The 21667-nt window shown below is 44.4% G+C and overlaps 1 protein-coding gene across 1 annotated transcript in view; it reads right to left on the bottom strand.

The window, feature by feature from the left end:
* UBE2A (ubiquitin conjugating enzyme E2 A) overlaps positions 1-21667 on the bottom strand; it is a 253198-nt gene that overhangs the window by 197654 nt on the left and 33877 nt on the right. The window contains exon 3 of the mRNA XM_085608056.1: positions 1402-1427. Within this exon, the coding sequence (XP_085464182.1) occupies positions 1402-1427 (26 nt within the window). The remainder of the gene's footprint in view (positions 1-1401; positions 1428-21667) is intronic.

Below are 21667 nucleotides of genomic sequence, written 5' to 3'. Positions count from 1 at the left end.
TGTAGACCCCTCTAATCTTTGCCCTAGGGGATGTCGGTCAGTGGAGAATGACAAGCACTTACTGTTCTTCAGTGGCGCATACACTAAACCACATGCTTGCTGGATCATCACTTTGTGCTGCCTCCTCTGGCTTTACGATAGGCACTATGCACAGAAAATATGTAGGCCATATACTAGGAGCTGTGTTGTTATCTTAATTCTATATGGCATTTCATAAAAAGACATATCAATACCCCAAAGCACAATTCACTTCAAGTTTAATTGGGCATCCGACGCTTTTAAAGTAATTTTGAGTGTCTTTTATGCGAACAGCTGCTAAAAAACAGGGTTTTGCCGGAAGGGCCCCATCAAGCTTTTCGTTAGTTGGAAACTGAATTCTCGTCAATTTGAAACTTTTTATTGTGCCATGCTTTTAAACATATGCTGCTATGGGAACTTTTATGGTTTTATAACCAAAATTAAGTTAAATGATGATGGTTTAAAAGAGTTGTCCATGAGACTGTAATGTTTGTATTCCCTTCAGCAGGAGACACATTACTTTCAGAAACTAAAGTAAGACTATCTTTTTCCATACAAAGAGCTGCAAGTTCACACACCACAGAAATGTTGTCAAGCAAAGAGCACATTACAACATAAAACAGAATTACCAACAATATACTGTAGTGGGTGCAGTGAATGTTATGACACACATACTTTTATGTGAGGCATGAACATGTTGAACTGAACAGGATGATCGATCTCGGTGAGCAGTTCTGCAACCATGGTATTTTCTGCATTATGGATTTACTGCTTTGTCCCATGACCTAAAATATGCTTTAGAACATCCATATAACATAAAATGAATCATAAGTTACTTTAAAAATGCACTTGTGAAGCCAGGTAGTTGCATACCCTTTCCAAAGGTTAAGTTACCTCAATTTAGGTGCTGACTGCTGTAGTAGGGTGGGACACTAGTATGGGCCTACATTTTTGCCCAGACTCTAGTAATGGGAAATTATATAAAAGTGAAACATATGGGGTACATAATGTGTAGCATTAGGCCATATGACATTTCTTTTTTTGCTGTATAATTTAGTCAATTCTGCTGCATAATTTGATCCTTTATTTTTGAGTAATTCCAGCTGCTCTGATGCTACTTTTTCTAAATGCATGCGCAACAGGAATTCCGCACAAGGGAACCCTGCCTCTTGGATCCACTGGTCAACAACGTTTGTTCTTGGCCAGCTGGAAAGCTTTTAAAGAGAACTTAAGAAAATGTAGAAAACGTTGATCTCTTCCAAATTTTGGGCATAGATTCATAGTTGCAATCGCAATTCAATGAAGGGCAAAAACTATACAGCTAAACCAACCTTATAGTCCCCAAACTATTTTCTTTTTCTTAATAACAGATGCAAAACTTACCATCCTCGAAAGGGGTTCCCTCTGGCCTGAAAAGAAAAGACAGATAAAATACATTAGACGTCAATTTTGTTCAGCTTAGATTTTCAAGTAAACTGTAAATGTAAAATCTATATAGGGATACTTTACCAGAATCCATAATGTATAAGGTGCCATCGTCTTACTATGGCCTTAGAGCCCACCATAGCGTTAAAGGCCCGAGCCAAAGGTGAGGGCCTCTAACAAGGCAGCAGGCCTTTAATGGCCAGTAGAGCCCACCACAGAGGGCTCTAAGGCTGTTAGAACATTTCGCCCGTCTCGGGCAGAATGTTCTAATTTGTAAAACAAAGGCCTCTGGGCACTGAGGGTGTGGATATCCCCTCAGGCTCCGTGAGGCATTTGTTCACAGCTTTTGCTGTTACTCACTGGAATGTTGATGCTCCAGGCTTCTACCAGCCAATAGAAACAAAGAGCACTACTTTGTTTTCAACAAAGTCAATAAAGATCATTAAAAAAAGAGAAGGCTTAAGGAAGTAAAATGCTCACCAATTAATGCCCTAATCCAAATAAGTACTATTTTTTACTCCATCAAATTGGTACTCAGTTGAACCATGTTCACTACTCTCCAGTTACATGACCCTAAAAAATCATGGTCACATGTTCAAGAGTAACAAAGCCCTGCTGAAAAGAACAAAACCACCAATTGCCTGAACACACTCTGAGCCAATAATATGCTCATTCTCGCTTATTACCCAGGTATGAAGGTTCAGGGTGGAGCTGTTTCATTTATGCTACTAATAGCTTCTCTTTTTCCAAGACAGTTCCTTTTTTGACAAACACCTTCCTAATGTTCTAAAGAAAGCATTGGCAATATAATGCATTGTAAATCTTCAATTTAAAACCAATGCGTTAATTTTGCAGATTGGGTACTATGACAGTTGCTTAGGAGAGGCAAAAATTGCAGCTAGCTTGAAGCTAACCAATAAAGCCCTTAATCATACAAGGGTGGTCTGATGCCAAAGACACATTGGGGTCGAGCACAATCATTCTTCAAGTTAATTTTGTCTTCTGGACAAGAAGATCCACCCCCCCTTAGCACAAACTCTTTGACTGACAGTTTATTTCCAAAGTATCGTTGGAAAAAGAATATTGTCTGCTGCTAAAGCAAGATATGCACCCCAATGTACATGATTTAACCTTTACTGTTCAGACATGCACAGTTAGAAAACACACTGAACAGTAAGTTTAGCTTGCTTTATGGACAGTGGTTCCAACATAATAAAAAAACATTTACACATGGTTGCAAAATATACAGTATGTGTCTGGTCATAATGCTAGCAGAATGCTTCATAATAGTATGCAAATACATACAGAAGAATGGAAGTAATCTTGGCTATTCCATGCAGTCAAAATAAAATTGACAAAAAAAATCTTTGCAACTTGGAGACAAAAAAACCCACAGATGGCTAAAATGGTTATACTAAACTATGGTAAAATTTGAAGGATAACTTTGAATGTCTCAAGGACATTTTTTATTGAACATTTATGCATGTTCTCATTGAAAGAATGATTACGGGGGGGGGGGGGAGGAAATGAGTATAAAACCCATTATGAGCAACATATTTAATAAAACCAAATCAAAAACAATCAGGGCCCCATTCCTAAAGTTTGAAGAAAGGACATAAATATGGAGAGGATGACTGATGTGAAGAAAAAAACAAGCATTGGCATAGCCAATAGGTCTCGCTCTGCTGCAAGGTACAGGTAGCAGAAGAAACACGTTCTTCAGTCTGATCCAAATGGAATGCTTGTAACAGGCAATCAGGGAGTGCAGGACTTTGTTCTTATTTGAAATGAGCGAAAACAAAGCAGTTTTCAGCGGCTAGCCATAAAAATGCAAATGCGGTGTATATATCAGAGAGAGAAGCGAAATTCCTGCTCCCAGCATGTCAGCTAGTGAAGGAACAAGCACCATTCACACATGAAAACATAACCTAGTAAACACCTCTCAGTTAATCCAAAAGCAACATTCCACACCAGCAGAGCAAAACCATTGTTTCAAGGTGGATCAAGCTGTGCTCAATATCAGGGAACTTTTTTTTCCATCTATCATTTTAACATGCACATACGAAATTAAAACGTTAACTTGTACGCGGAAGCGGTTTGGGAGGATTAGATTCGGGCAGGCAATTCAAGAAACGTAATGGAACGTCGCCTTGCCAGTGGCGGATTACAATGCATGGCACAGCCCCGGCGTTTCACTCGCACTAAATCCACTCGGGACAAAGAACTTCCCTGTACTAAATAACACCTTACTACTTGAAGTGCCTTTCCTCACAATTAAGTGCATACGGAGCTTGAATTAAAAGTATTTTTTAATGCATGTGCAAGGATTCAAAACACATTAGAGGGGCAAAGTAAAAAGTAAACCAGCACCTTCGCCTGCATTAATAAACACGTTCTTTTTTAACCAGTCAAATAACTATTTGTTTAGTGATCTTGTGTGGCCATGAACACATTGTATTCAAAGATCAAAGTAACGGTGCTCTTTCAGACTAGTTACCAACAGTTGTCACTTCTATCACGTATACTATAAAGTAAATAATTTCCAGGCGCTATCCAGAAGATAAAGGCATAATTAAAATCAGAGGCAGGGGCATAGGAACGCAGCAATAATGGCAGTGAGGAGGCAGGAGTGATGAGGCAACAGATGGCTTAATGAGCCATGACGAGAGAGGAATGCCAGATGGTGCCTCTGCTTGTAACCGCGCGCGAACCGCAAGCTTTAGGCCACAAGCAAAAGTGTGGTAGCATTTCTGAAGCTCACTTACTAAAAGTCTCAGCAGAGCAGCACATGCGCTGGCTCAGGCGAGACCTAAAAATATTGGGGAGGGGAGGGTTTGGTGGCAGAGTTATGAAGGCAAAAGCACAAAGTATTCCAAATACCAAAGCAAGCATTGGCAAAGTCAATAGGTTTTGCCTATGCGACATCAATTGGCTTTGTCAAGGTTTTAAGGAGGAAAAGATCTGTATATCAAACAAACGTGCTGCTTTTCTGACTGGATAAGTACTCCAGTTTTATAAAAATTGCTAAATATTCTGTTGAATGTAAAATGGGATCATAAAGTAATAATTTGCATTTGCCACCATCGTTCAGCAACACCATGCAAAGAGGGAAAGGTTATGAAATTCAAGCAAGGGAGTCAAGGTAGGACGCCAAACCGCTTCATCGCTCTTCGTGCTTCATTTCCGCCCCTGCAGATAAGTGGGCATGGGGCCCTTGTGAACACATACTAATTAATGCTCTATTAGCCGTCCTCTCTACCTGCGATCCTCGACAGTGAAGGCCACCAAAAAGAGTTGCTAATCCTGGGGTGCATGCTGGCCCCAAGGCGAGGCAACTGTCCACCTTTGAAGTCGATGCACTGGCCGCAAGTCTGGCCTGAGTAAAACTATGAGATTCTGGGCAAATCCCTTTGCTTCAATGCCCATAGTGTTTTATGTAAATATCAGCTGTAGATTCTATGGTGTGGTACAGTTTTAAGTACATTCCCTTATGCTCCACCCACCTTGTTGTAAGGTTCAACAGGGCCTGAGCACAAAGTTGCCATTTTAGTTACAAATTTAAATTTGACTTATTTTTCTAAACGGAGACTTTTAACATGCTTTGCAGGTATATGATAGAATACTTAGAAATCGTTCTACATTTAGTACATTACTTGATAGGCATTATTAGGTGCCAAGTACACTCCGTCCAAGGCTAAGAACATTACGCACAATGCCCTTGTCTGTGGGTGTCTGGCTGTAGACAGCGTTGAGTCACAAGACAAACGCTAACATCTGTGCTGCACCTGTGACAGTGCGATTGCAGCAATGCTTTTATTAAATAAATCATTTCCGACCTAAATGCAAAAGAGGAGCACTTCTATGAATTATTCTGAATGCTTTGCTTGTGACTGAGATACAGCCCTGCCAACTCCAATCTCTATCCTGCAAAGGACGGTGGCCTGCCTTCCTGATACATCTTACACAGGTGTGGGGAGTTGGGCTGTCCCAAGGGATCTGGCAGAGGGTACTCTCAATATGCTCTCGGTAGTGTAGGTAGTATTAGGTAGGAATACAATTCTATGCATAATCATATAATCACAGATTGTTAACATAATGGTTGAACTGTTTATCTTCACCATTCTTGTAATGCTGGTAACAATGCTTCGGTTCCTCCCGATAATAACTACAGCCCGTTTTTAACACAAGAATACAATTGCTTCAATAAATGTTTGAAACACCAATTTGTTTATTTCTTGTATTTCCCATTGGGCATGCCTAAGTAATAACGAAAGGGTAGATGTGTTTCCACGATTTCCTTGGGGAATTAGAGTTATCATGTTCTTAGGCTGCAGATACAATCTGGTACTGTGAGGTTAGGGGACCAGATGGTGCACTGTGACCTAGCTAGGAATTAGGCCAACATACTCTGATACGAGTCGACTCAGTCCCCATATTCTGATGTTTATGTTGTCCGGATACACAGTTCTACTTGATTCGTAGGAACAATACAACATGACGATTACTAACATTCTAGGTCAGGTACTTTAATGGGACTCCTAAGTAGTTTTTACGTGTGCCCAAAGCCTCTAGTCACCTTGTATGGGGGGGTCGCGGAGTTAGGGTTAAATCCTCCTTAGTTAAATAGGTAACCCCTATTTTTGTCTGTAGATTGTTCACGCTCAACCCTTTAAACATCACCCCACTATAGTCTTTTCCTTCTTTGAATTACATGAATTAAATATGGCTTAAGTACCAGTGGTTATTCCACAAAATTGCAGACATGAAGTAACAAATGATGCAACAAGGGCTTCCTCCTACAGGGGAAGATGTTCCCTTCATGGTATAGCCCCACAAAGCGTACAAAATAGAGGTATTCTAATAATGGGTCACTTTTCCTGCAGCTGATTACAACTCAAACATTTGACATATACAGAGCACCTGTAAAACCAGACCAATGCTGAGCCTATGAAGATTAAGAAATGCCATTAACATTTCAGGAACATACAAATGGGTCCAGGCGCCCTACCACATGTACTTAACAATATAAGACTAGGTCCCTGCAGTAATGAGGGAGCGGACAGGCCAGTCCTAAACGGCTATACACCATATCCAACATTAACACACCTCACTGCTTTTGAGCTCCGTGCCCTTTACTCCGGTCTAGGCAGACTATACAGACGTTTAACACAGTTCATTATACGAACAAGGACAGCAACCTCAGAAAGGTCTTTTCAAGCTCCGCAGCCACATATAGCTGTGCCTGCAATTAGAGCAGTAACCATAAAAACGCAATTACGGGCAAAGTTCCCCCACCAGATGGGAGAAAATTCCATTCTGGATTGCAAGTTTTTTGCAGCAATATGTACCATAGCACATGGTTCACCATTTATCACTGTTTTGCTAAAACATATTCAAAATGAATATGGGGCTGCTCCTGCCCTGGATTTGAGGATGAAACTAATTGGCAACTATGCCCCAGTCGCCTCAATTATTTTAAGTAACATATAAGGGAAAGCAACAGCTTTGGCAGTATGCCAGTGCCTCGTGTGGGTTCCCTAAGCAGACCATGAGTGCAAATTACCCAAAATTATTCCTAAAACCAATACATCTCTGTCATAAGAAAAGGAGGGAAACGGAGGCTCTCCAACTGGTTTGACAGACCTTAAAAAAGGTGATACAGGACAAAACCTCCCCGTCCTGCACACAAATTTGAATCCTTTCTGCTAAAAGATTATCACTCCGCAGTCAAAATGATGAATTAATAGATTTTATTATTAGTTCAAGAATTTTCACAGGCAAATAATTTTTAATATGGCGGCCGATCACTAGTTTTCTCAGGAAAGGAGGGGGGGGGGGGTGAAAACAAGTAATGCGCCATCATACAGAGAATTTGGAGTTGTCATCCTACTTTAATGGCTCCTTGAATATGTTATTTTCTAAAAATATGTATATTATGATCAATATTATTAATGCTCGTTTCCTTACTTTGAAAAGTGTCAAAGATCGCTGCATTGCTAAGCATATATTTTTGGACCTGATGAAGCGACATGTCCTGAAATATGTGTTGGCCTACGAAAACTCTTGAACCAATAAGTATAAAATCTCATTATCTATTCATCATTCAACTACAGAACATTCATCTTTATGCAGAAAGACCTCAAAATACACTGTGCCTATAGATCGAGATAATATGGGAGCCAGACCAAATAAACCACAACTTAAGGGTAATTCTGAAAAATATAACTCGAAACAGGCCCCTGAGCCTTCTTAATTTTTTCTTTTTTAAATGCTGGAATAAAAAAAAAAAAACAGGGTGGGTTTCCAGAACCAGAGTCCACTGAAAAGCGCAATAATTTGTTTAACTGGGACATAATTGAGCCGCATGATGGGCATCAGTGTACTGATACACGTCCTCCTCATTCCTTTGAGAACTCACCCTACAAAACGTTCAGAGACAGAACGATGATCACAGTGCAGATGAGAAGAGTACAGGAAACTGAGAAAGGACTAAACGCTCGTCTGGCATCATAAAAAGGAAGAGAAACTTCAACAACAAAACAATTCACTTCAAAAAGATAAAAGTGGCAGGCATTTCAGTTAAATATGCCACACATATTGAGGATTCTACTTCAGAACAGGGAGTGGGCATTGACACTGCCAGACAGCATGGCAGAGGTCACGGTTGTTCGCCTGACTCTGCAAGAATTTCCGGTGGCGAGAACTAAATATTTTATTCAAGTTGAAACACCAGCTCAGCTGGTTAGCTCTCCAGATAGATTGTTTGATTTGGACATCCAAATTAAGGGTGATAACCCTTGTACCATTAAAGCAATTTTTGGGGGAAATTTAGCTTTTACCTATGCCATTCTTTTGGCTGAAAAGGACTGAACACCTGAATTTGTTAGAGAAGTCCCAGAAGGGGAAGATGCAATAACACCATGTTTCTCCATCATACCTGAAGCTGTGTAACAAACGTATGCCACAGAGTGGGCTCTTGCACAAGCTCCGGCATTATATCACAATCATTTAGGCTGGGATAAAGACTCACCTTATCACATACCTAAAAGGTTCAGCCTGCAAGTTCAACCAAAATACACAAGTAAGCATGAAGCTAAACACCCAGTTAGGGAAATGTTAACACAATTAGAATATCAAGGCATCATCAAACCTTGTATCTGACCAATGAGCAATCCCTTGTTTCAAGTAGCAAAACCAGATCATTTATACAGCTTAATCTTAAGCTACAGACATTTTAAACAGCCATACAAGCACATTTGCAGGACAAAATTAACACCGTGCAGCTCTAATGAACAGCATGGTACGCACAAAATACAAAACAACTTTAGGCATTTCAGATTGCTTTTTCTGCCCAAACATAGCGCTTGAAAGCAGGGATTTAACTGAATTCACCGGATTAAGGTCTCAGAAACAATTCTGTCAATTCCCTAAAGAAAGGTGTACTTCTACAACCACCAAATACAATTAGAAAGCTACAATGACTTTTGGGCTTTCTCAACTTCGGTAGTACATACATACCAGATTAAGCACAACGGGTGAAACTATTTTATGAATTAATTCGTCCAGACTTCTCAAGCACACATTGGACACTAAAACATGCAGATTCTGAGAACACTGCAAACAGACATGCTTGTATCCAGAGACTTGCACACATACACGTCAACACCACAAATTTGGTGAGCCGCATAACTGCCGGGGCCGTTGGCTATACATGCTACTTTCAATGATGGTGATCCTGTTCCAATTGCATATGAATCACTTTAATATTCAAATGTTGAAATGCATTTTGCACCTACAGAAAAAATACTGACTGAAATACAGACTGCTGTTATGAAGGAAAGATCATTGGCTCTGGAAAAATGCTTAATTGTTGTTCCTCCCATTCCAGCTCTAGAGGCTGTCACAAATGCCAGCGTTGCCAATGCGAAAGCTGTGTTTCCTAGATGGATACAGTGGGCCAACTTCTAACAGCTACTGATGTAGAGTATGTCTTTGACCCCACACTACAAACAGAAGAAAACCTCAAATATGAACAAGAACACCCTGTGCCTAGTGACGTTTTGCCTCTTGACCAGTAGGACTTCCTGGTCTATACTGATGGTTCAGCCCATGCTGCTGTTGAAACTAAACAGCAATACACAGCAGCAGTACATGGAGTGATTAGGAATGGACAATTCCACCCTCAAAAAATGTTTTCAAAATCTCTAGGGTACTGATCTGCCCAGCTGGCTGAAACACAAAGCTCAAATGCTGGCACTAGAAAACACCAATCTTCAATTTCCTACAGTTACTGTGTGAGACTGGTTTTATTGTGTCCAGCCTTTCAATGAGCACTTACATTATTGGTGCTTGAATGGATTCAGAGACTCAAAAGGGAACTCTATCAAGCATAAATTGCTTTGGGGAAAGGTGGCACATCTAAAAGAATAGGCTCATGTAATTCATACATTGATTGACCAGTGTGTTGGAATACACGTTGGAGGTAATTCACTGACTGATGAAGCCGCAAAAGGAGCAGCTCAGACTGTTGTATTAGGTGCAATTACTCGTTCTTATACGAGAGTGGATGGAGACTTGGTATCTGTCAATGCTTCACGCATGAGAACACCATTACCAAAAGAATTTCCAGCAAAGGGGGGGCGCTAGGTGGTGCGCGACCAAGATGGCCGCACATCAGTGAGGCTCCTGCCCTGCCGGGCGAGAATCCTTCCTTAAACTCTATCCTTAGCTATATCTAAGCTCCGATTACTGACCCACGAGTAGCCGGAGCCACCACTGTTCACAGCAGAATTGGTTCTGGACACGGAACACCGACCGCGACGAACTTGAGGGCTGGTGAAGATCTCCGCGGACGGCCGTCCCTCCTACCTCGTGGGGGAGAGCAGCAGGAACAACCAGGCGAGCCCGGAGTCGAGTGGGCCCTGCGGGCAGCGGTACCTGGCTGGCCCGGCGTGCTGCAGCTACGTTGTGGCCCCGCTGTGTATCTTGGGGGCGAGTGCCTCGACTGGACTCCTCAACCTGCTGACATCGAGCACTTTGCTCACTGGCCTGGGAGGATCTCACGGAAAGGCCGCTGAGCGCCAGCTGACCGGGGCCGGTATATGAGAGTACTCAGCGGGCAGCGCATTCCTGAAATTTCTGATGAGGCGTGAGGGGGTCCCCCCCTGCTGTAGACGCGCTCCGACAGCTTGCGTTGTGACACCCATTGCTTGCCGGGTGCACCTTTCCCTGCTGAACATAGCCGCTGTACCGGATGGGCTCTGCCGCCATTTTGTCTGCCGGACGCTGCGAAAACCAACGCTAGACACCGCGCACATAACTATCAGCGAGCGGCCTGGCCTGGCATAGATGTGCGCAACGGAGACTCTTCTGTAATTAAATACAACGTCCCCACCAGAGAGGCTGCCTGGCAAATTCCCATGAAAAAACATTGCGTGTCGGCCATTTTGGTTAAGCTGTGGGGGTCCTCTGATGCTGTTGGCGACTGGCTAAAGGCCCCTAATAATTGCAGATCGAGGCGGCGGACCCTCACTGCCTTTAGTGTGTCGAATGGTGACTTGTACATCCAACAAATCCTGCAGTGAAATACCGCCTTGTGGCGCCACCGGTACAGGCGTGGTGCGGGCGCAAAGCAGAAGCTGTGCAGAAGCCTTGAACACCGGAGACCGCGGACAGCTCCACAGTACAGTTGTGACACCCCAGGCTCCGAACGCCTGTGTGGCTCTGGCGGATTTGGGCCCTGGGCTCTCTTGCTAAGGGCTGAGGGGGGTAACCCCCTAAATACCTAGTGACGTCCAGGGAGCAACAGCAGACGGTACATATCGACATTGTACCTGGGGGCGACCCTTTCGGTCTCAGCATGGGACGCACCGACACCAAACAGACGAAATTGCCCTTTGAAACGCACAAAACACCCAAATCCAACTCGGCTGACCACGCAGACTCCGAAAACATGGATACTCAGGAGGAAGATTGGGAGGCGCTCCTGCTGGGTATGAAGCAAAGCCTCGCAACCATCGCAGAGAAAATAGATACCATGAATGCACGTATGGACTCAGTTGTTAAACTGGATCATCACGACCAATGAATCAAAGAAGCGGAAACTATAGTGTCCGACTTGGAGGATGGCGCTACGGCAACCAAGGAACAAGTTTCACAGATGGATAGGTTGCTCAAAATAATCGCAGATAAGAACGAGGATTTAGAAGCCCATTCCCGAAGGAACAATGTGCGCATCCTGGGCTTGGCGGAGTCGGGCCGTATGGAGGACTTCATTGAAAAACTACTTGTGGAGCTGTTCGGTCGAGACTCCTTCTCTGCCCACCTCACGGTGGAGAGCGTGCACAGATCTTTGGCTGCCCACCCACCCCCTGGAGCGCCACCTCGCCCAGTGATAGCACGTTTTTTAAACTACCGGGACAGGAATATGGTGTTACGACTTTCCCGATAAAAGAAACCGGTACACTATGAAAACACCACATTGGCATTTTTACCGGATTTCACGCAAACCGTACAAGATGCAAGACGCAAATTCACTGCCGTGAAGAAGAAGCTGCAGGCGCAATCGATTCCCTACGCCATGTTGTACCCAGCAAAACTGAAAATCACACACCAGGGAAGGCAACAATTCTTTCAAAACCCACAACCAGTGGAGGACTTTAAGAGGAATCGTCGCAGTGCATCTTCTGGAACGGGAACGCGGGCACGATCCAGATCTCAGTCTCCTATATCAAACCCAGACTAACACCCGTTAACGAACACGCGTGAACAGTTTTGGTGAGCAGAATCCAAGGAGCTGTCTGACATTGGTGATGTATTACTGTTTATATAGCATTATTATCGATCTGCCCGGACTCACCTCCCTCATGCCACGGCTGCCCGCGTATGTAGCGGGTAGGTGCAGCAGCGGAGGAGAGTGGGTATGGCGTGTATCCCTAGTGACTTTCCCACGAGGGTGTTCCCCCAAACCTCCTACAAGGAAGGACAGTTAGTTGAACTGAGGTTTCTTAATTGTGGGAGGGTACATATGCCCGGCGAGTTGGGGATGCCGGAGTGGGTGGGGGAGGATTTCAGTTCAATGCAATGTTATTTACCCAGTCGGTCAGCAGGGGGAAAATAGTACTCAGGTGCACTTACGATAGACGAGGGTATGACAGACAGCACACGGGACATTAACACTCTAAATGTATTATCATGGAATATACGGGGTCTGAATAACCCTAAGAAAAAGAGGCAGGTACTCGGCTATTTAGACAGGCACCACATTGCAATCGCAATGTTACAAGAAACACATCTGCATGTGGACCTTGTCCCTCCATTCGCTGCGAAATGGGAGTCATATCGGTATTTTGCATCCTACTCCGGTTACTCTAGGGGAGTGGTCATACTCATCAAACGAGAGGTGGGGTTCGTACATAGTGGGTCAGAAGTAGACAATAACGGGAGGTACTGCCTGGTATGGGGGAGGATCAACTCATATGATGCGACATTTGCAAATTATTATGGCCCTAACACGGACAATCCACAACCTTTGCTCTCAATATGGGGTAAAAATCAAACAATAGGCACCACCTATGTAATCTAGGGGGATGGGGGGGGGGGGGTGGGGGGCATTGGCTCGTATATGTTACCCATCTGGCTCATACGTACTCCGATCACTCCCCCGTGGTGATGGAAATACAGCCCCCGGAAAACCACAGTCCTTATAACAGTTGGCGTCTCAATCCCCTGTATCTCCAAGGCACAGTCTTTCGGACGGAGGTCGAGCAAGAAATTAAGGACTTTTTTTAACGCAATGTACACTCCGTCTCTAGTCTTACTACTGTCTGGGAAGCAAAGGTCACGGCCACGGGTTGGTGCATCTCAAAGGGAGGGTGCATCTCAATGGGAGGGGGCATACTCAAAACGCTACGTAGGGACCTTCATAGGCTGGAAGAAGAACTTAAAGCGTTAGAAATAGAACTTCAGACAAACCAGACTGATGGGGCATACCGAGCTAAACTGAGGGAAACTCACAGAACATGAGGAAACCGCGAGCAGGGAAAGCAACTTCAGAGGAAAACCATACATGGCCAGGGTTTATGGTGAAGGCGATCGCCCAGGGAAGGTATTAGCGCACATGATTAGACCCCCTAAGTTTTCAAACTATGTCACGGAAATAATAGATGAGCAGGGTACCATGCATAGAAACCTCTCTGATCAACTCGATGCGTTCAGAGACTATTATAAAACACTCTAGACTTCACATAGAGGCGATCCGCTAGATTTGCCACAGTACTTCGAGGATATGGCATTGGCATGGCTAGGACCTAACCAACAAAACGTTTTACATTTGGAATTGGACGACATTACTGAGGCAATAATGCATATGAAATCAGGGCGGGCCCCGGGTTCTGATGGCTTGCCAATAGAGTTTTATAAAGCCTATGTGCCAATTTTAGCACCTATCTTGAAAGAAGTTTTCTATGTGGCATTAGAGGAGGGAAGCCTGCCAAAAACCATGCGGGAGGCACAAATAATTTCGCGACTAAGACCCGACAAATCCCCGCTACATTGCGAGTCGTACCGACCCCTGTCTTTATTGAACTGTGACACTGAAATCCTAGCAAAGGTTCTAGAGATCCGCCTCAGTCTCCTGATGGAGCGATTGGTGCTGCCGGACCAGGCTGGCTTTATCCCAAATCGGGCCACGGCCCACAACCTTCGAACGCTTTTTGCAGTACTACAAGACATAGACCCAAATTGCCCGGCGGTGGCGGTCTTTGACGCCACCAAAGAGTTTGATTCGGTGGAGTGGGATTACCCGACAGGAACCATGAACTACACGGGGATGCCTTTTACTCTCTTGAACTGGATTAAACTACTGTACACGCGGCCGATAGCGACAGTCCTACTGAATGACGCACGTTCTTCTCCTTTTACCGTCTCCAGAGGCACGAGTGTCCGCTTTTCCCAATCTTATTTACTTTAGCCATCGAATCCTTGGCAGCGAAGCTACGACAGCACCACAATGAGAGATCTCTGATCTACCCTGCCAGACAATTGCTAATCTCCCTTTATGCGGACGATATGACCCTATATATCAAAAAACCTCACGAGAATCTTAACCCAGTGTTGCGGGAGATAAATTTGGCGTAATTTCAGGAATACAAATAAATTGGACTAAATATGCAGTATTCCCCCTCACGCCTAACACCCAGCCACATCAATTGGACTATCCCCTGGTTTGGGAGAGTGAGGAGTTAAAATACCTAGGGGTACATATAACCAGGGACAGGGACGCATTGATGCGCGCGAACTATGGTGGGGCTATTGATAAGACCGCTGATAACATCACCAAATGGATACGTCTGCCATTGTCCAGGGAGGATATCCCTTATTAAGATGGCCCTCCCCGGGCCAGACGGAAATGGGACAACTACCTAGATGAACCACTGACAGACGAGCAATGGGAGATTAGTTGCAGGCAGACAGAGGCGGTCACCGGTAACAGTAGGCTACGCCTTATACACTAAGTTTCTGCACAGACTATACCATACTCCTGTCAAACTACACAAACTCCTTCTGAAGGACCATGATAACTGTGCACGGTGTGGACAGCAGGGAGCGGATTTTATACATTTAGCATGGAACTTCTCAAGTGGCGACTTACTGGACACAGGTCTTTGAAGGGATGTCCACAATGATAGGAATGCAAATAGCCCCGGACGCACTCATGGCTCTACTAGGGCTCACTCAGGACATAAAAACAGTGCATAAGAAATATTTGGCTATGGGTTTGTTCCTGGCAAAATGTGAGGGAGCATGCAAGTGGGGACGGGGGCGTGCACCTAAGTTCAAGGACTGGATAAATACGATGACTACGTGGCAAGATCACATGAACTATTATGCTGAACTTTTACCCACGAAATCTCTACCGAAAAACATTTGGGGGCCACTGACTGCCTATCTCCTGGGGAACGCAGCGATCCAGGGAAAGGGCCAGGGAGGTACCGAAAAGGGGGACAGTACTGGCACCCACTTGGGGCCCACACAAACAGACTGAGGGATTATTGGATTGCAATGACAAGGAGGCAAATGACTATTGATGCTGGCAAGGGGTACGGGTGAGATTTTAGGTACCTGCCATAGTCACGGGAGGCCAAGCCCACCCCGCTGATTTCAATCGTAAGTATGAGGTCTGCGTACCGCTGAACCAAAAGGCCCTGTAATCTACGGAACATGATGCTATCTGTACACTATATTCATGTGCTACCCTATGACCGTTGGGTGGAGTATTATATATGTTGGATAAGGGGGGGGGGGGGGGGGGGGGCGGGTTGTTTATCCTATGTAATGAATTTGTACAGGAAGGTGTACGATAATCGCGCACTATTACTGCAACAACATGATTGATGGACATTACACTGATGTACAGTGCAAACTATCAATAAAGGTTTTTGAAAATAAAAAAAATAAAAAAGAATTGCCAGCAAAATAACTACCTACTGGTACAGCATGGGTGCAGGTATGTCACTGAACCTTGCACCCACTCATCTGCCAGTTTGCCTATGACAGATTTTCATTATGTAGAGACATAGCACCTACAGGCAGAGTGCAGACTGGTAATTCACTACATTTCTCGCTGTGTCTTTGAGGTTGACTGTGCAGGAATATGAACCTGTACGACAGAAGGGTTTTCTCCTTCCTAGGGGCAACTCATAATTATCCAGCTTCAAAAATACTCATGTGATGTTCTGAAAAACATGTGTGGATGGGAATAACTACACTTCTTAACTTCAGAGCTTATCAACTGTTCATGGGGAGCCAAAATCATGTAGCAGAGGTACTGTGGTTCACGGAGACTGCATGTACAATTCTTACCAGGGTTTCTATACATTTAATGGGCCAGTTAAATCAATTTCCCCTTTTACACTCCTGGGCAGGTGTAATGTGGTTCTCTTACAAAGTGCAGGAAAAATAATGGCAGCTGCAGTGTAAGCTTCAGTGACATGAAGCGATGCAACTCAGCAATAAACGTTAATGTTTGTCTCACTCAGAATAAAAGATATGTAGTACATGCAGCACAAAGAACAATTGATGGACAAAATGCAGAACAATGTCATACATTCACCCCAGTACAGAGATCTGGGCCTAAATCCATCGTTTTTTTGCTCATCATGCCATTCCAGTTTGAACACAGCCATATGCAAATCAGTCTTGACCCTGCACCCAATGGGAACAGTCCAGCCTGAACTGCCAGGCCAGGTCCTGCCTGGACTGGAAACAAGCATCCCAGGACAGGTTTCGGGCTTTCAGCCCTCATCGGCCAGGATAGCTTGACTACAGTGGCATGGAGAGCATGGTACCCACGTCTGGGCATACCCGTCCCAATCGGGGTGCCAAATGCAAAAAGACCAATTGATGGACAGAATGCAGAACAATGTCATACATTCACCCCAGTACAGAGATCTGGGTCTAAATCCATCGTTTTTTTGCTCATCATGCCATTCCAGTTGGAACCCAGCCATATGCAAATCAGTCTTAACCCTGCGCCCAATAGGAACAGTCCAGCCTGAACGGCCAGCCAGGAATGATGGATTTAACCCACATCTCTTGACTGGGGGTGAATGTTTTGATTTGTTCTGCATTCCGTCCATCAATTGTGTGCCTTTTGTACATGCAGCACACACACACCAGCAAGGGAAGCTTCATCCTCACAGCAAAGAGAATGAAGAGTTAAGCTGAGGAAACAGAAAAACTAGAAGTGGAGAGGTGAGGCTAATTGGTATGGAGGGGTAGTGAGTTACTGCAACCACTTAGCATTCCCATCACGCCTAGCAAGGACATATAGGCTTAGTTACAGTAGAGTTGGAAACACTTTCCTGGCCAGCTGCAACTCAGAGGTTATATGAAGAATAACGTTTGTTTATGCTTCAGCTACCAGGATCTCAACAGCCAATATTAACTGGGCAGCTGAACAAACACCCAAAGGTGCCATTATTTTGTTGTCATTTTCCCTGTGCCCCACAATTATGAGAGCGGTTCCCTTCAACCAAAAGGGACAGTGTAGGAAAGTAGGGTCTGCTTCTATGGTTACCCCCAGTTTCTGCCTGGTGCTAAGCTGTATTTGACTAGTCTGACTGGGATACTGCTAATCATGACCCCAGTCTATCTGCTTTCTCCCTAAGTAGTTGTGTTCAGTACGTAGGTACACTCCAATTAATAAGCTCCTAGGATATGGTACCGATGTACCCAGGGCATAGGTACCACAGAGGTCTCCCATGGGCTGAAGCACGTATTATGTCACTCATGAGAGACCATTCAAATGGAACTTCAGGCCTAACATTGCAGCCTGTGTAAGCTGGCGGAAGCACCACTTACTAAAGATTTAGGTTTCCTATATCTAGGGTCACTGCACTTAAAACCTATGTCATCCCTACAAGCAGGCCTATGCAATCCTGATGGCAGGGTGCTTGGTTTTAAGTGAGAGGGTGCCCCTGCATGAGCAGGACACCCCTGCAGCCTATGGAGTCCACTCTCCCAGGTTGTCAGTGAAGCAGCCACATAGGATATAGAGGGGCACCAGGTAATTACCCAATGACCATCTCGAAAACAGCTGCTATAAATCCTATCATGTTTGGTATCAAACATGTTGGAATCATACCTCCCACACCGATGTATGATTCCAAGCACTGGAAGAGCCCTCCGTTAGGCTCTCCGTGTTCCCAGTACCAGCATTCTTGACCCGAACAGCACAAAATGGTTGCTGCCAACCAGAAACCAGATTCTGACTTACTGCTGCTGAGCCAAGCTCGAGCAGGGGAAGGCAAAACAATAGGCATACTGTCACAGATAGGTGTGGCCACCTCCCAGACAGGATTTAGTGGATTGGGATTGGGATGCGCTTACCAGCACCACTCAGTCTGCATGAGGGGCACATTTGGTGTCCCTGTGCACAGTCCAGTTCAAACCAGTCCTGGGAGCCGTTGGCTCCTGCTCTGGCGTGAAACTGGACAAAAGATATGGGAGTAACCTCCCCTGAATCTTCCCAACCCTTTCTGTAGGGTACCTAAGGGCTTACCTGGATGTAGGTCCCTAGATTCGTCATGGGATAAGATTCATATCAGACACCACTTCTTCTACTGTCTGGGCACTTCACTTCGTTTGGGCAAGACTTCCTCTCCCTTCCAGTCTGCTGCATCATCTGTGCCTGTGCATCATAAAGGAACACTCCAAGGCCTGTGAAGAATCGAAGACAAGTGAAGAAATCTCCCTTGGAGTGAAGGAGTCAGTTGCCTGCATTCCCAGGCACCACAATCAAGTCAACGGTCTGCTGATCCTGAGTTCCGGACTCCAAAAGGTTCTGCAACACAGATGGTGGTTTTACACAGCTCCCGAGGCCTGCCCTCTCACCAAGTTTGAGGCCAGTATACCTCGTGGGCGTTCCAATAACTGAACCCCTGTGCACCGGGCCCAACTTGCAGTTGCAAAGGCTTGTTGACTCCAAGTAGCCCCAACCTCGAGCAGCTCCAGTGGCCAGAATCTTCAGCCGCAAGCATTGTGTGCATTGTGGCCTGCATCTTTTGGTGAGCTGCTTGAGGTCCTCTCGCGACTTCAGTGCCTCCAGCCTGTGGGTCCAATTGAGGGTCACACTTGTTTCTTTTGGGCTCCCCCGATTGCTTGGGGCCTGCCCTGACTCCCCTGCTTTTGGTGAGACCCATGGACCTTGCTGGTCCCGACATTGCTCCTTCTTCAATTCCTGCGTTGGTTGCATTTGCCAAGGCTTGTTGGTGCTCCTAACAGACACAGACCCCTCAGCACTCAACATCCTTCGTGGGAGAGATTGTGCACGGCTCCTGGTCCTCCTCATAGTCACCTGGCCCTCACAGCTGCAGAGACAAGGTCATTGTCATCCATCCTGCAAAACCTGACATAGGAGGCATTCGTCTTCCAAGTTTCCTGGTTATCCCGAGTGACAGACTCTGTCCCCTCTGCTTGCAGGTACCTCTCATCTTGAATCTATCCTCCGATTCCATGGGACACTTTCTCCTTCAGCAGCGGCACTTTCTTGAAGTCCTCCACTGGGTTAGACGGCGGTTTCCGACACCACTTCACACGTATACGCCCAGCTTCCCTGGTGTAGGCAACGTGGATACTAGGTTATCCATGGGTGGGGTGGCTCTCCAACCTTTTGTCTTCCACGGGGTTTCTTCAAGGTCCACTGGGATGGGTCCTTAATCTTTAAAAATCCAACCGCGACTTACACGTAGAGTTGTACGGAGCACGCGGTCGTGTTGCCACACTGCACACGCTCTCTGTGGGGTTCCTATCTACTCACCTTGGGTTCCCTAGCACTTCTAAGTCTTCTCGACCTGGTCTTGACCCGAGTCGTGGTTTTTATCCCGCTTTCTCAGTATATGGTTTGTCCCCGTTCCCCCACACCCCCCCGGGGTCCACTGTGTATTTCATGCCATTTAATGTGTTTTTTGCTAAAGGATTGTGTGCATCACGCATATATCTGGGTAGGAGAGATTTCTATGTGTTCGAGTATTATATAATAAATACATATTTTTCATTTAAATACTTTGTGTGATGATTCTTTTTCACTTAATATATACTATAAGATTGCATTCTGGTAAACCAAGTTGCTTTACACTTCTTCTGGACTAAGTCTGTAGGCTGCTCTCCACAGCTACCACTTAGAAAGATTTATAAGGTTAAGACCTCTTCAATCTCTGTAAGAGTTGTCTGGACTGGTGCAAGGTGTCCACTTACATAAGTGTACATCATGTACCAGGCCAGCTTCTCACAGACAGGGTTCAATATTCATAAAACAATAATGGATCCTTGTGGAACTCACTCGTAACTACACATCTATATATTTGTCACTTTATACAGAAACCCAAATACATTTATCATCAACAGTTAGATCTGTGCACTGAATCCGGTTTGATGTAAAATATCTCTATTTTATGTAATAGATCTTCAACATATATAAAAAAACAAATTATTTTATACTCAGTTTCCAAAGCAATACAAACTCTCATTGAATTCAATATTTTAAAACATTATCACTATCGAATCTCGTCACTTTGAAATACAACCTATACACCTTCCTGGAGCACAGAGTAGTAAATATTATTTCTGCATTAACAAATTGCTATAAAATCACTCAAAGATGAGCATTACATTCCTAGTTAACGCCCAATAATACAAAGCAGACAATATCACAAATTATCCATGTAAAACAAGTGAAAAAATATACATAAAGTTTATATCACAGACTGCCTAATAATGTCACGAGTTGACGCAGTGTTTCGGTGGTATGCAGATGGTTCACCCTCACCTTCTTCAGGACAAAGCGTTAAATCAATACAATAATCTATGAGTCACTGTAGATTTTCTCTCCCTCCCAAAGTCAATTTAATTCACTTCCCTTCTGTCTATTTGACAGAGGACATCTTTCATTGATCAGATTTATAAATCGTATCCCTTATGTTCTAAATTGAGAATCCCCTTTATTTTAGGTCTTTCTCTGGCCCACTTAGAAACCGGCAGGTCTTTAAATATCTCTGATTGTATTCACAATAGCCCATTTCCATTGCTAAATGCATGACACTCTTCACAGTGGCGAGTTTTTTGAAAATCTGCCAGGGACTTTCTTTCCTTTCTCGCCTCTTTTTTTCTTCCTCGTTTCCTAATCCCGTCAAACCAATTGGGCCTTCATACGTCAACCTTTTGTGGCCTATGACCATCACCTAACCCCTTCCGCAGTCTCCCGTCTAGTATTTCTCTGAAGTACCAGGAAACACCTATAGGAGGAAGGCAGCAAGGGATACACCAAAACCACAAGTATATCAAGGACCGCATAGACCAACACACTGCACAAACACCAAAATGTCACCTGCCCATCTCTGCCTAATCCCTACACCTAGCCAAAAGAGGTGTCAAGGTCTTCAAATATACATCATGCTTATTGCTGAGATGATACTTTAGCAATGAAAGTAGATCTACAACTCCTCTCAACATGAACCTCCCCACCACTTTAGACAAATACAATCAAAATGCACACTGTGCACAGAAGACAAAAAATAAAAAAAATAAAAATAAAAAAAAAGTATTACAACCTTATTAATAACAGGAACATAAAGCAATGAAAACAGCACCTACTGCCAATGGTTGCAGGCATAGAGAACCTCCAGTCGTAGCACCCACCCTTCATTCCAGTTACAATGTAAATACA

The sequence above is a fragment of the Triturus cristatus genome, chromosome 5_2 (assembly GCF_964204655.1).
Source record: "Triturus cristatus chromosome 5_2, aTriCri1.1, whole genome shotgun sequence".
NCBI classification, from domain to species: domain Eukaryota; kingdom Metazoa; phylum Chordata; class Amphibia; order Caudata; family Salamandridae; genus Triturus; species Triturus cristatus.
This window is presented reverse-complemented; position numbering and strand designations above follow the sequence as displayed.